The sequence below is a fragment of the Petromyzon marinus genome, chromosome 31 (assembly GCF_048934315.1).
Source record: "Petromyzon marinus isolate PM22_M1 ecotype Great Lakes invasive population chromosome 31, UKy_Petmar_22M1.pri1.0, whole genome shotgun sequence".
Taxonomy (NCBI): Eukaryota; Metazoa; Chordata; class Hyperoartia; order Petromyzontiformes; family Petromyzontidae; genus Petromyzon; species Petromyzon marinus.
Window position 1 is genome coordinate 8,641,380 of NC_133697.1, and position 15,405 is coordinate 8,656,784.

Consider the following 15,405-nt stretch of genomic DNA (forward strand, 5'->3'; position numbering starts at 1 on the left):
TTTGAAGCTAATATTCAATAGATTGTTAATTCTCTTAGTGGAATTTTTTTAGAGTTTTAAAATCAATGTTTGGCATAAACGGCAGCTTTTCATATCTTGCTGCAGGTGGAAAGCCCAGATAAATTGTTGGTTCTTGAGAGGAAAAGGTTCACCTCCGACACAAGCACAGATGAATGCCCGCAGGTGGGTCCTCTTAAAAGCGTTGTTTTATCAACAAACTGAACATTTATTTTGCGTATTGTTGGTTTTCTTTTAGATTTATGGCATTCACTAGTACAAAATGGGAATATTTAGTAGGACAATTTGTTTTATCCACCACTTAATACCTTTGGGCACTTGTCCCAAAACACATTTGTCTTATATATAGCCTTCCAGAGGCAGTGCTCATTATTTTCTATCACATTTAAGCTGGACTGCGCCTCCAGGAAAATAGCCAATGAAGTTTTTTCGTGCTTTAACTTACAGCTAATGATAAAGATGCACATTTACTTTTGAGGCCCAGTGACATTCGTTAATCTTCACTTTTGAGTCTTACCAGCACAATTCTAAATTAAACTATTCCCTTGAAGTTAGATTGCATTTGTGCAAGTTATGCATGAATTGTGGACAATTGCTTTTGTTCTCCCTCCACTGTGCCTGACCAGGAGCTGAGAGAGACGGACACAAGCCCAGGCTCGGAGTCGGGTCGAGTGGAAGCCCTGCTGGAAAGGCTTCCTCCCCGTGGCAAGATGAGCCGCACCGAGTCCCAGATCATCACTTCTCCCAGGTGCATGAATAGTACAGATGTAATGATTGAAATATTTTCTGAGTCACTGATAGACTGGTAAATGACACATGGCTAGCATCCACAACCACAGTGAGAGGGTATACTAGATGTAGTGAGCTGGGTGAGGAATATATATCTCGCGTATCGGTGACCCAGACAGAGCCAGCTGAAATTCAGCCTGGTATCCACCCATACTGACGTGCCCTTAAAACCCACTCGAGAAACAAAGGGCCATTGGATTCAAATAAAACATGACCGAATGTCTGATGAAGTTGATTTCCACCTGCAGTCTATGCATGCCAGCACATTTCACTCACACAGCTTCTCTCTGGATTCTGTGCAGTAGAGTGGAGGTGAGGGCGTCGCTGCGCAAGGGACGGAGCTCGTCATTGCGGGAACGATCAAGCTCTCGGCTGCAAAGTGTCCGCGCGAGCAGCCTGGACAACGATCAGAGCCCCGACCCCCAACTCATGCAGGCAGGCACCTGGTTGACTTGGATTAAAAAACGAATTATTGGCTTTTGTTTATCAGCCTTTTCTCATGAGGCTACTGACTTTAAAAGCCTTTCCATGCTGTGTTTGTCATGGGGGGGGGTTGTTTGACCATCCTTCAAGATGTGAGTGCGTCATCCATGAATGGTGTGCATTTATGCATTTAATGACAAACTAATCGTGTAGTTCTCAGTTGGAATTTTATGAATTCCATGTAACAAAAATGGATATTATGATTTTTGTTGTGCTTTCATTCATGATTGAGCCCAGACTCTCCACTTGTTACACCAAGAACGTAATTTGATCACGGAGGATTTTAGTGGCATTGATGCTTTATGTAACTTCTGGACATTTTGTGAAAAAGAGCTTTATAACTCTGTTTAACATGTAGGCTTTTGTGAGCAATATTATCCATAATAGAGGGTGTTTTTTTGGGTTAGATCGTGTAAATATAAATTTGTTGTTAAACCCGCAAACACCTGGCACAGTCGATAGTAAGGTTTGTCACGGAAACAAAACATGCCTTTCCGTTACTAGTTCAGCACACCGATGTGTTGGAGAGTAAACCTACAGCATTTACAATTCGAGTAAGACGACGTTTCGACAGTAATTAAAATCAGCCTCATCGGGTGACACCCAGGGTTGTGGAAAAATCCTGTTTCAGACTTAAATAGCTCTGAGCTTTATCGTTTATCGGATTCCTACAGTGTAAATAAAGATTCTGATTCTAACTTGGTACAATACCGCAGTCCATGTAATTGTGGGTTTTGTGGATCAAATCGACAAGGCTTAGAAGTTAAAGCTGTGTGCAATATTTGATTCGAGGTGGTTTGTAATGCTCTGTTGACAGACCCCCCAGCGGTCGGTATATGAGCAACTAAACCGAATCCTTGGTACGGAAGACCAGCTACCAGAGAGTGTGATGCTCATTAACACGGCTGACTGGCAGGGACAGGTAACCAGTGATTTTCCTTTCTGGTCCCGATTACACATTCGACATACATCCAATCCAGTCTATACAGTAAACACTGAGTCCGGTGTAGCCATTGCTTCTTGTTATATATATTTTTTCAAGATTAAAATAAATGACCTTTTTTGCTTTAGGTTGCCTAATAGAATATTTGTGTGCTTGCAGAAAAGCCCAAGGTATTTGTTTTGAAGTTTGCTTTGGGTTTTAATGGAAGCACAGTCTCCTTTTTGTGCCATTGTTTATTCATCCTTTCAAGTGAAGCGTAAAGAGGATGAAACCTGATACTTAAGGAACATGATAAGGGACCAATAGAAAGTTGTAACAATGAACGGCTAGAAGTACACCAGATCATTTTGGAAGCAAATGTGAAACTTCATTTGTAATTGTATAGTTAAAATAATAGACACTATTTTAATTACTGTATCTGTTTTGTGGTGGGGGGAAAAAAAACATTGCGTTCTTTTCTGGTAAACCAGATATGCAGCTTATCCTGTTGTAATAGTTTCTCTGTCTCTACTCCCATACACCAGTACGTGTCGTCCCTGCTTCAAAAGGACAACCAGCCAGTAGTGTGCACAGCCTCCCTGGCCGACGTGCAGGCCGTGTTTGTGTCTCTCGTCTCCAGGATACAGCGATTGTGAGTGGCCGTAGATCCTTGCTTATGCTTGAACATCTGAGAAAAAGTGGTAGAATTTGTGTCTTCATTTTATTGTTTAATCCTTTCAGCTACTGATGCTGTGACTGCTGTACCAGTGCATTTCGTAGATGAAGTGTGTTCTTTCTATTGTAGATCTTAAATATACATGCTTGTTTTGCTACATGGGTCATCTTTACCCAGATTCTATATTTTTTAAAGTGAACATTAGTAGCATTGATTATGATAGACATGCTTTTACACTATTTTTTTTTACAGATAATTGTCTAGTTGAATGACAATACAAGTGTAATGGAATAGATGAGATACAACGTACAATACACAACGCAAGGCCCAGTATGAACAGGACAATATTAACGAGATAATTTAATTGTGACATTGTGGGGGGGCGGGGGAGAAATGTGAATCTTTGCATGCCTAGTTATACCGTCACAGCTAACTTACCTATTTATGTTGGCACGGCTTGCCCACTTTGCTTGTAGTGAGTACACGTCTCAACCGTTTCCCTTTCCCGCTCCTGGTGGTGTGAACGTAGTTGCAACTCAAACCCGCAGACACCAGAGCCCATACGCGTGGCGGTGGTTGGTGATCTGAGCCACCTCCACGCCGTGCTCCGCTGCTTTGTTGACCAGCTCTCTCAGAAGACCTCCGACTGGCTCGGATTCTTGCGGTTTCTCATAATCCCACTTGGTAAATTATGTGTGAGGCTCTGGGGTGGTTGTGTTGGTTTTTGTAAGGTTTTGTTGACATATGAGTTTTATGTATTTTTAAAATGGCCGAGACCGTATTTTCTCGAGTTTTGTCATCAGCAAATCTAACGTGTGACCTGGGTAGGCTACATGAGAAGACTTCATTTCCAACTGCATTTGCTGCACTATGTGAAAGCTTTATAAAATCTGAGCCTTTATAATTTTTTCGCCAAACATGTATGTGTATTAGGTGTACAGTTTCATTTATTATGCTTGGTTATAAAATGAACATGTTTGATGTGCAAATTGCAGTAGGCAGCAGCACTTTCTAAGTCTGTAATGTATCATAACTTGCATATTGGTCACATTTTTACGTGTCTAGGCAAGTGTGCTGATTGGTAGCTTACCCCTCTTCTGTATCTGTCATTTGAACATGCGATGATTTTTTTTGTGTCAATGGGTCATACGTAGGTGAGCGCCCTGAATACTTAATATACATGTGCTACTTACATGATGATAATGACATCAATAACTTTTAACACGTTGATTCGTAATTGATTTTTGCGTGTGTCGCAAAAATCAATTACGATTTTACAAAATTACGATTTTACAATTACAAAAAATGTGTCGCATACCTTCCTGCACCCAACGCAGCCAGCCAATAAAGTTTTTTTCACACTAGGGTTTGAGAGCATTCTCTCACACCATTTAACAATTGGGCACAACGTTTCACCGAGTTAAAACCAGCATCATCAGTCAGTTGCTAGAATTGTGAAAATGTCTTCCAGTCTCGGGCATTAAATAAGGGGTGTGATATCAATAACCTTCATGGTGGCCACGGGGGATTAACTACCACTGTTCCCACTTGCATTTATTTACTGTAGTGTAATGTTAGCCAGTAGCACTGCATACCATTGTGATGAATCTCACTGATTTGTGGGTGTGCCTCCCTGCGTAGGCTGCCACGGCTTGGCTAAGTACCTCGCCTCTCTGGACAGCAAGTACGGGGGTGTGTTCCTGGACCCTGTGTGGCAGGAAATGTTCACCCATCCGGAGCCTCCCACGACAGGTCAGTTGTAATGTACATTCAACAGCTCTAGGGCTTTGCATGTTTTAAGAAGCAGATACCATCCTATGCTTTTTAAAGGAAGCTTCAACCCAAAAACGTACTTGGATTGAGTAGTAGCACACCAGCAACATAAATGATGTGGTTACTGTTCATGTTCACAGGATCACTTGAGTGATGTTAAGAGTGTGTATGAAGTCACTTTATGTTCTTTTCATATATACAGTATGTTGTTTCTAATTTATGAAGCCTCAAACGTGTGTGGGACAGCCTGAAACACAGCTTAACTAAATATTTGCCACAATACACTCTTGTTTCATCCTTTAAAGTCGAGGTTATTCCTACAAGGACCTGTTTTATATATATCCCTTATCTTTTACTATTTAAATTGCCAATTATTGTGAAATAAATAAATACCCTTTGAATATGTGCTTTGAAGTTTTCCCAAGGTGTGTTTGCAAACTTAAATTTGAAATACACACAAGCCAATCATTTGAGGCTATAGAAGAATAATTTTTTTTTGAAGCTAATGATTCACAAGTGAATTGATTCATGTGTACTCGTATTCCCTTACTCATTTTACTCCTTTTCATCTTGCTGTCAACAGCCCCCTTTACTGTTTCCTCAGAAATTTGTTGTCACAAATAATGAAGTAATGTGTTTTTTTCTTTACGTGATATTGTTGGCTGACTGGAACGTTTTCATTTGTATAACAGAGCTGCAAGAATTATATTATTGTAATGTTTTCTAATTCTCTTACAGATTTACTTGATGTTACAACTCGCATCGTTGGTTATGTTTCCGGGGCAAATGTGACTCACCCGTTGCCCATAGCAGAAGCCATGCTGACCTACAAACAAAAGGGGTAATCCGATGAAATCTCATTACGACGCATTTTCTTTTAGTTGTAAATCCACTTCTTCAATGCAATCGCAGATTTCATTTATTTTCATTTTGCAGTGATTTAATGTTTTTAATCCTATTTACGTGATAAAAATGGAAAATCCATCCCTAAAAATGTACGTTAGTCTTGTTCTGCAACAACCATTGAAATTACCATGAATAGCTGCTTAGAAACGTGTGTGAAGATTTCTACTGTAGAAGTTACAAAATAATTTAGTCGGTTAACACTAGGCAATCCTGCTTTGAGACGGGTTCTTTAGAAGAGACCTCAAGTAAGGTTTCTCTACCTCAAATGTAATCCTATAAGGACACATAGTTGTTTCCGTTTTCAGCTTTACATTATCCTTTGCCACGATTTAGCAAATTGTGTTATTCTGTTTGTAAATCAAAATCTGTGTCTATGCAGCAGCACCATTTAGGTTTCCCCCTGATGCCCCCCGATCTTTGGCCATGTTTGATGCTTGTCTGGCACCTTCCGCTCTGATGCACAATTGCGCGTTTGAGCCTTCCTCTCCCTTTTGTCAAGTGGAAACGTACAGCCCATTGCCTGCAGGGACATGAGGCGGTAGCACTGAACACAGCGGTTGTCCAAAACCCCCCTAGAGAGTTGGCATATGCAGTCCTTGCAATTTTTAAATGCTACGGATTTGCATGCCCACACATGCCGGCGGAGCACTTGTGTCATTGTCACCAGTTTGAGTGTTTTCTCACATCAGGAGTTAGCAGTGACATCAACAAGTAACTCTCAAGTTTGTGTCCCTCCTCCACTGATTCAAAAGGAGGAGGAAGTTATAATTTCCCAAAGCACTGACTATTATCAGTTGTTGCAGCACCTTCGTAAAAAAAAAAAATCTATATTTGTGCCAAATTAGATACTTGTGAATCGCGTTCAGAAAATGGTTTTCCATAGAATGAGTTAAGATTATGCCAGGAAAACGTTTTGGCATCACGCCAAGTGTGAAGCCAACCTGTAAAAAAACCCACTTATTTCCTGCCATGGCCTGTTTCAGGATGTAGGGATTCTTGTTATTTTCCTATTATTGGGCCACACTATTACTCACTTGGTAAATGTCAGCTGTATCACACCCCAGCGATTGTGCGAAAATAAAGTTAGATTTTTTTCAAGTCGAGAATTCTATTCCCTTTTTGTGTAGAGTAAAATGGTTATCTAAATGTAGTGTCAGTAGTACAGAATCTCACAAATTCACAGTTTCTCATTAAGTTATTTTTTTGCATATACTTTTTCCACAACCTACTCCACAAATCAAACATCTTATATTATTGTGCTTTTGTTGACAAAGCCTCCAAGAATATTTGACATCCCTTTTTAGAGGACTTCCCTGCAAACATCTCCACAAAAGAAACCGAATGAAGTATGGTGCCAATATTAAAAGATAGTTAATGTGAGCAATGAGTGAGGTAGTAAGATATAACACCCAGATTACAAAACAAAAACTATTTATCCATGTGCTAAATAAAACCAGTTTGAGTTACACTGCATCTATTGTGGCATTGTTTTCTAATTTAAATGTGGCTTGTTTTGCTATATTAGTTTGTCAGTTGTAAAGCATAGCAGCAGCAGTCAATATTGAATATAGATTCGCCAGAAATAGTATAATTTTCATTTTTAAAGTTACTGTGACACATTGTTGTCATGATGCAATTTGACTCTTAAATTATTAAAGCTTACTTCCGTGTTTTGATCATTCATGATGACAAAGTGTTAATCTATAAACATCCCTTTCTTAAAACAGACTTGAAGAGGAGTCTTGTCAGAAGTTTATTCCCTTCATCAGCGTAAGTAAATGTATGCGCATGTTTACGTTGTTACATTTTTTATTGTTGAGGCCCTTGGTAATTCTTGACTTAAAGCTTTCGTGACTGCAGGAATTAATATTCTTTGGGTCTTTCGGTTAAAATCGCATAGATAGGTTCAAAGTAAATAACAAAAACTACGACGTTTCGATCGCAACGCAAGCAGTCTTCATCATGAAAGGGGGTTGGCCTCTAAAGGCAAACTGTTTTTCAAGGTTTAAAGATGGGCGTAGCCCAAGTGTGTCAGCAGATTGGGCGGGGCAGCTAATATTAATGTAGGGGAAAACAACAACGCCGGCAGTGGGTCTCCACCAATCAAACGTCGTAGTTTGGAATCAATTTAAGATTTGGTCCAACAAGGACTGCATGCTGATGTACCGGCCCTGGTTAGACACTGCCTCACCAACACTTACTCCACCTGGAATGGAACATCCTACAAACAAGTTGAAGGTACCCTAATGGGTTCTCCCTTATCTCCGGTTGTAGCCAATGTTTTCACGGAAAATGTTGAGACAGACGCCATCCAGGTATCCACTGTACGTCCGTCCTTGTGGAAGAGGTACGAAGATGACACATTCGTCATCTGGCCATACAGTGAGGGGAAAAAAGTATTTGATCCCCTGCTGATTTGTACGTTTGCCCACTGACAAAGAAATGATCAGTCTATAATTTTAATGGTAGGTTTATTTGAACAGTGAGAGACAGGATAACAACAAGAAAATCCAGAAAAACGCATGTCAAAAATGTTATAAATTGATTTGCATTTTAATGAGGGAAATAAGTATTTGACCCCTCCTGCAAAACATGACTTGGTACTTGGTGGCAAAACCCTTGTTGGCAATCACAGAGGTCAGACGTTTCTTGTAGTTGGCCACCAGGTTTGCACACATCTCAGGAGGGATTTTGTCCCACTCCTCTTTGCAGATCTTCACCAAGTCATTAAGGTTTCGAGGCTGATGTTTGACAACTCGAACCTTCAGCTCCCTCCACAGATTTTCTATGGGATTAAGGTCTGGAGACTGGCTAGGCCACTCCAGGACCTTAATGTGCTTCTTCTTGAGCCACTCCTTTGTTGCCTTGGCCATGTGTTTTGGGTCATTGTCATGCTGGAATACCCATCCATGACCCATTTTCAATGCCTTGGCTGAGGGAAGGAGGTTCTCACCCAAAATTTGACGGTACATGACCCCGTCCATCGTCCCTTTGATGCGGTGAAGTTGTCCTGTCCCCTTAGCAAAAAAACACCCCCAAAGCATAATGTTTCCACCTCCATGTTTAACGGTGGGGATGATATTCTTGGGGTCATAGGCAGCATTCTTCCTCCTCCAAACACAGCGAGTTGAGTTGATGCCAAAGAGCTCCATTTTGGTCTCATCTGGCCACAATACTTTCACCCAGTTGTCCTGAATCATTCAGATGTTCATTGGCAAACTTCAGACGGGCATGTATGCGCTTTCTTGAGCAGGGGGACCTTGCGGGCGCTGCAGGATTTCAGTCCTTCACGGCGTAGTGTGTTACCAATTGTTTTCTTGGTGACTATGGTCCCTGCTGCCTTGAGATCATTGACAAGATCCTCCCGTGTAGTTCTGGGCTGATTCCTCACCGTTCTCATGATCATTGCAACTCCACGAGGTGAGATCTTGCATGGAGCCCCAGGCCGAGGGAGATTGACAGTTCTTTTGTGTTTCTTCCATTTGCGAATAATCACACCAACTGTTGTCACCTTCTCACCAAGCTGCTTGACAATGGTCTTGTAGCCCATTCCAGCCTTGTGTAGGTCTACAATCTTGTCCCTGACATCCTTGGAGAGCTCTTTGGTCTTGGCCATGGTGGAGAGTTTGGAATCTGATTGATTGATTGCTTCTGTGGACAGGTGTCTTTTATACAGGTAACAAGCTGAGATTAGGAGCACTCCCTTTAAGAGTGCTCCTAATCTCAGCTCGTTACCTGTATAGAAGACACCTGGGAGCCAGAAATATTTCTGATTGAGAGGGGGTCAAATACTTATTTCCCTCAATAAATGCAAATCAATTTATAACATTTTTGACATGCGTTTTTCTGGATTTTTTTGTTATTCTGTCTCACTGTTCAAATAAACCTACCATTAAAAGTATAGACTGATCATTTCTTTGTCAGTGGGCAAACGTACAAAATCAGCAGGGGATCAAATACTTTTTTCCCTCGCTGTATGGCCGACCAACTCTGAACCAATTCCTCAACCACATCAATTCCATACATCCAGCCATCAAATTCACCATGGAGGTAGAAAAAGATTGCAAGCTACCATTCTTGGATGTTTTAATTGAAAAGGGACCAAATGGCTCAATGGGCCATTGTTTACAGGAAAGTAACTCGTATGGATGTCTACCTAAAACCTGACTCCCCACCACCATCCATCCCAGAAGAATCCCCTCATCAGAGCTCGATGTATTTCCAACCATCACCGAGCCAGTGAACTGGAACACGTACACCAAACTCTCAAGACGAATGGATATTCAGACTACACAATGTGTAAAGCTATTACCCCAACCGTTGGGAAAGAACCATCTGAGGACCCAATCAAAACCATCACCTTGCCATACATAGCAGGGGTCACCAAAAATATTTCCAAAATCATGAGCAAACACAAGATCCAGGTTCGATTTAACACAGTACAGAAAATTGATGATCTGATCCCATCTGTGAAAGATGTGATCCCTGACATGCAATACCCCGGCATCTACAAACTAAGCTGCGTCTGCAGCAGTAGTTACATTGGGGAAACTAAGTGGCGTGTCTCGGACCGAGTCTGTGAACATAAGGCAGATCTGAAACACCGTAGCACCAATACCTCGGCCGTGGCTGATCATTGCTTTAATGCGCTGGCTATCAACAAAGATTTGTTCATGAAGCCATCCATATATACAGACATACACAATTTCAACCGAGAAGGTGGGTACAAACACAGCAATCACTGGAAGGACATTATCAACCAGTTTAAGTCATAACTGGCTGGAATGTTTCCATTTTAGACCTGGTAGCCCTTTAATTGGTGGAGCCCACCACCAGGACATCACTGCCCACTTACTACCATCATCACTAGCAGTAGTCCTTTATTGGTGGAAGCCCACCACCAGCACCATCATTACCCACTACTACCATCACCTTTGGCAGCAACCTCCACCGTCAGCAGTGTGGGTGTGTGGAGCGAGGTGCAATGTTTGCCTGGCGACCCTTTGATTGGTGGAGACCCACTGCTGGTGTCTTGTTTTTCCCCTATATTGACAACATTAGCTGCCCCGCCCATGCTGCTGACACACTTGGGCTATGCCCATCTTTAAACCTTCATAAACAGTTTGCCTTTGGAGGCTATAACCCCCTTTTCCTGATGACTGCTTGTGTTGCGATCGAAACATCGTAGTTTTTTGTCATTTTCTTTGACCCTATCTATGTGACTTTACCAAAAGACCCAAAGAATATGAAGCCCTTGGTAAACATATACACTTGTAATATATTATTTCTGTTATTTTTCAGATTGTTAACGTTGGGGTGGTTGAACAGATGACGGCTCCTATTGGTAACGTGTGCATTTCTCTTGTAAATTTCTGTGTTGGCTTTGTCAAAGAATAAGCCCCCATTTTGCTATTTTAGTTTTTCTTTCCACGCGACATGTTTCCTAGTTCATTTTTACAAAGAATATTTTGAAGTGGACTTAAAATAATATTTAGCAACCTAAATTCCAAATGTTTGCATGCATCCAATGAACTATATTATCATGCGAGTGCCCTTTCTGATACGTGTCTTTTGTAATGAAGACATGTATACAGTACAAAAAAAATTACTGCACTAAAATGACCAATGCAGTCATAAAAAAGTCAAGAGACGACTCCAATATATCAGTAAACCGCTTTGTGTTCAGTGACAGTATAGCTGCCCATAAGTCAAGAATAAAAGGTTGTGATCTTCATAGAAATATTGAATTTGCAGTGGTCTGTTGGTACTCTGTGAATGGTCCACATTTCTATAAAGAATAGTGCCGAGGCTTTTTATGTCTGACAGAAAATGTTGATGTAATGGGGCCCAAGAAGGGTCAATGATGCGTACATTTCAGTGACAGGCCAGTCTGGCCACAATTCAAGGTTTTTTTTTATTTTGTACAAATTCATGGCGCTGTCCATATATTTATTTTAGTGGCACAATTTTGGCCCTTAGGCTACAACAAACCGTGTTGCCGACACATTTTAATTTACATCAGCTAATCATTTACATTTTAAATGTAAAATGGACTGTTACTTTAGGTTTTGTAATGTATTCCATTAAATATTCTATATTGTTGATAAGAAAGACATTTAATTGACTGCTTCATGGCTGTAAGATATGTGATGGATTGAACAAATTATTTAAATCTATATTTAAGATGCACTCTTTCGCCTTTCAGTGATTTACAGTTTTATTACAATTTGTTGTGTGAAATAAATGCATTTCCTATATAAGTTTACTAATCCATTATTTATGGTGCCTTTCTATTTTAAAAAAAAACTAGTTTACATTAATTGTGCTTTGGCATGTATGAAATTTGAAGACCACGCGTTTTGAGTGCAAGCCCTAACGTCCCGCGACATTCAAAAGTTGCTGTTTCTCTTGGTGTTTCGTACACATTTCCATACCACACGGATTGATGTAAATGAGCCCGTTACAGTGGTAATTCTATGGGGAAAGGCCGATGGAATTTATATGCTCCCCCCCCCACCCACCAATCAACAGAACCTATCTGTGTCCCCCTAATCATTCGGTAGCCATTCCTCCAGGGTTTTAGAATAGGTACTCAGGTTTAAGTTATTGATCACGATTTGTCAATGAACACACCAAGGTGACGCATTTTAATTGTGTGACCAGCGGACATGGATGAGTCCTTGCTGTACCCTTCCGTGTCGCTGACCTCCACCCCGTCTACAAGCGCCATGGGCGGAGGTGGCTCCAAGGACATCTGCCCGACACCCCCAGCCTCTCCGTCTGTTGGGCCTTCCCCTGTCAGGTATCCATTGGGTGTTCTACGTGTACATCCACAGCCCCTTTGTGACAATCCACTGCTGGATGAGGCCTTCCTCACGCAATGTGGGTCATGGAGGTTATTTAACCAAACTACCGCATTGGTTAATGCGGTTGGTGAAGATGGTGAATATGTAGGCGTTGAAGTAGATTTCAACAATGGGATTTGCTGTTGCTGACAACATAGCTCCACAGCAGCCTATACTATCTATTTTATCCATAGTCACTCATTCAAGCAATATCCAGGCTCATCCCTGGTTGTCTTCCAAGATCTGAAATCGGGTGCAGTGCAATACGAACACGGTAGTTTCCTGTGGCTACACTGCTCGTATAATGCTGGTTTTTGATATTCTGATAATAGTGAAGCCAAATAATCCTAAATGTGCCTGAGCCTTCTCTATTTGTGTGTGCAATGAATGGCCATGTGTCTCATTTATGTATATAATCGAAATAATGAAATTAAGGATATTTGTCATACGTTGTGACATTTTGCAAGCTGTGATGTAACGTTGCACATTCTCTGACATGATTGCAACACATGAACCTTACTAATATATATGTTGAGCACCATTTTATAAAGGAAGATGTAACCCAAAAACAAATGGCTCCTTGCAGATATGCATATAAGTTGTGATTTAAAATTATGGTCTCGGCAATAGAATTTGTTGTTAATTTTCTCGAGGTCACCTGCTACTTTGTTGTGTCTTACACCCTTTCTGTCTCATCACTCCCCTCCTTGTGCGTCACCCATAACTGCTGTCGCTGAAACTCGCTGCGTGACCATGCCCATCCCATCCCCTCCGCACGCCTCCATCTGCCTCTCACCCATTCTCAGCTGGCAGGGTGGTGAGGTCATGGGGCTCCACGTTGATTACTGGACGGTGGCAGGTGCCGAGCGGCGGCGCGAGGGTGAGCGTGATCGCAAGGAGGGCAGCGGCAAAACGACACTGAAGAGCAACTTCCGCTCGCTGCAGGTCAGCCGGCTGCCCACGGGGCCCGGGGAGGGACAGAGTGCCACGGCCAGCATGTGCATGACCGTCGTCACCAAGGAGAAGAACAAGAAGGGTGAGCACAATCTTTTGGGATTCCTTAAGACGTTCAATGACTTAATTTGACTTTGTGTGGTGGAGTGGCGGGAGGAGTCCATTGGCACATTACGCTCCAAACGCGGTGTAACCCGAGTTCAACTTCTGCTAATGGCCCACATCGGTGGCAAATATTTGAACTTGGCATAGACCTCCCCGAGGGTCTACTCGGCCTTAAAATGTGTCTTGTGTGCACTAGAGAGACAAAGGTGTCTATAATAATAGTATACATTGGATGTTTGAAATTGTATCCATTAATGTCGGTTATCTTGTATTGTGCATTATATTTTGTTTAATTTCTAACTTTAAGTACACTCAAGTTGTGATGTCTTGTCTGGTAGCACAGCAACACGTTTCTCCATACAATAAAACATTATCATGCAGCCATAAATTGTGAGCTGTTATCACCTAGAACTCCTTCAGTCCACTGAGAATTATGACAAACAAGGGGTTAACATGGTTTCCCTCCCATTTGTTTTATGATGTCGGGTAAAAGCAATCCATTGAATGTCGTTGACCCAAATTTATGAAGATGTAGTCCTTGCAAAATCGTGGTATATACCACGTTTATTAAATATTTGGCTCCATGCTGAAGATTAAACTAAAATTAGGAACGCTTAAAATAAGCCTTTTATGACTCGTTCAATATATTCAAATGTGTGTCGAGGACTCTTCACTTATAATGTAGCGATGTGTCTTCAGAATGTCGGTTGCATAAGAATGTTACACAACTTCCACTTGTTTGGTTAATTATATTTTTCAAATTTAATCGCAGTCGATAAATGGGTTTTTTGATTTTGTTGCATTGCCATCGCATGCATTTAAATTATGCAAATATTCTGTAGGACGTGAATAAGTGATTCATTGCTGCCCATAAGCACCAGCAATACATATTGCCTTTAAGCTCTCTTGCTCTTGATTGTGACAGCGACGGCTCCTGAATGATTGCAAATCTTCACATGTGGCAATGCAGGAATATTCCTGACAAAGAAGCCCAAGGAGAAGGATATAGAGTCCAAGAGTCAAGTGATTGATGGAATCAGCCGCCTCATATGCGCAGCCAAGCAGCAGCAAACCATGTTAAAAGGTAGGCAACCAGTGTCTTTAATATCAAGTGTGCAGGTGGTGCAGCTGCACTGGGGTCAGTGGACTAGAGGGGCCCAGGCACCGGGCGACAAAGCGTGGTGAAAGCCAACAGGAGACCTCCTTTAATTCCTTACAAAGGAGCTCATGCCAACTACGCTTGGCATGGTGGATGCAAAATATTGTGTGCATCTTTCATCATATATATTGTGCCTTGCACACAATAGTCATAATTTTTACGTGGTACCAGATGTATTCATACATAAAATTTCATATTTTGACCCTCTGAAATTTTACATATATAGTGGGTAGTGGCCAGGCGGTTCATGCAAGTGATTTAATTTCGGTAATGAGCAGCATCGGTTAAGATCCTGGGTTCGAATTTAGGCAACCACTGGTTATTAAACTGTGGGTTCTAGCAAGTTTGTGGTCTTAAGTCTCTCAACTAATGACTGCTTAAAAACACCAAGGTTGTCATTTCCATAATAAGACATAGCCCAGCTATGTCTTATTATGGAAATGACAACCTTACAACAATAGCTACTTACAGTGCATATTATTTCTCCATTGTGGATAGATACTTTAAACGGTTATCTGGCATCATCTTATACAGGCTAATGCACTACTAGCTGCGACAGTTCATATTGGAAATGTGTTCATCCTATGACTTATATTTCTAATTGAAAACGGGGCAAATGTATTTCGGTCGGCAAGCCCAAGCCGCATTAAGTTGGTGTTAAACGCTGCTCCCCCTCCACGTTGACCCATGAAACGGCCGTAGCCACTCCCGATGGGTTGTACTTTTAGACATGGCACCCGCATTTATTTTCTACGATCATCTTCCCTCTCCCCAG

General features: G+C 41.5%; 1 protein-coding gene across 3 annotated transcripts in view; it reads left to right on the plus strand.

The window, feature by feature from the left end:
* PACS1 (phosphofurin acidic cluster sorting protein 1) overlaps positions 1–15,405 on the plus strand; it is a 37,297-nt gene that overhangs the window by 17,533 nt on the left and 4,359 nt on the right. For 2 of the 3 annotated variants that reach the window (XM_032963868.2, XM_032963870.2), the window contains 13 exons: positions 106–183; positions 645–766; positions 1,110–1,242; positions 2,108–2,212; positions 2,758–2,864; positions 3,418–3,572; positions 4,530–4,640; positions 5,400–5,502; positions 7,295–7,337; positions 10,869–10,911; positions 12,231–12,369; positions 13,219–13,448; positions 14,442–14,555. In XM_032963868.2, coding sequence (XP_032819759.1) covers positions 106–183; positions 645–766; positions 1,110–1,242; positions 2,108–2,212; positions 2,758–2,864; positions 3,418–3,572; positions 4,530–4,640; positions 5,400–5,502; positions 7,295–7,337; positions 10,869–10,911; positions 12,231–12,369; positions 13,219–13,448; positions 14,442–14,555 — 1,483 coding nt within the window. The remainder of the gene's footprint in view (positions 1–105; positions 184–644; positions 767–1,109; positions 1,243–2,107; positions 2,213–2,757; positions 2,865–3,417; positions 3,573–4,529; positions 4,641–5,399; positions 5,503–7,294; positions 7,338–10,868; positions 10,912–12,230; positions 12,370–13,218; positions 13,449–14,441; positions 14,556–15,405) is intronic. The other variant, XM_032963869.2, reaches the window with a different exon arrangement.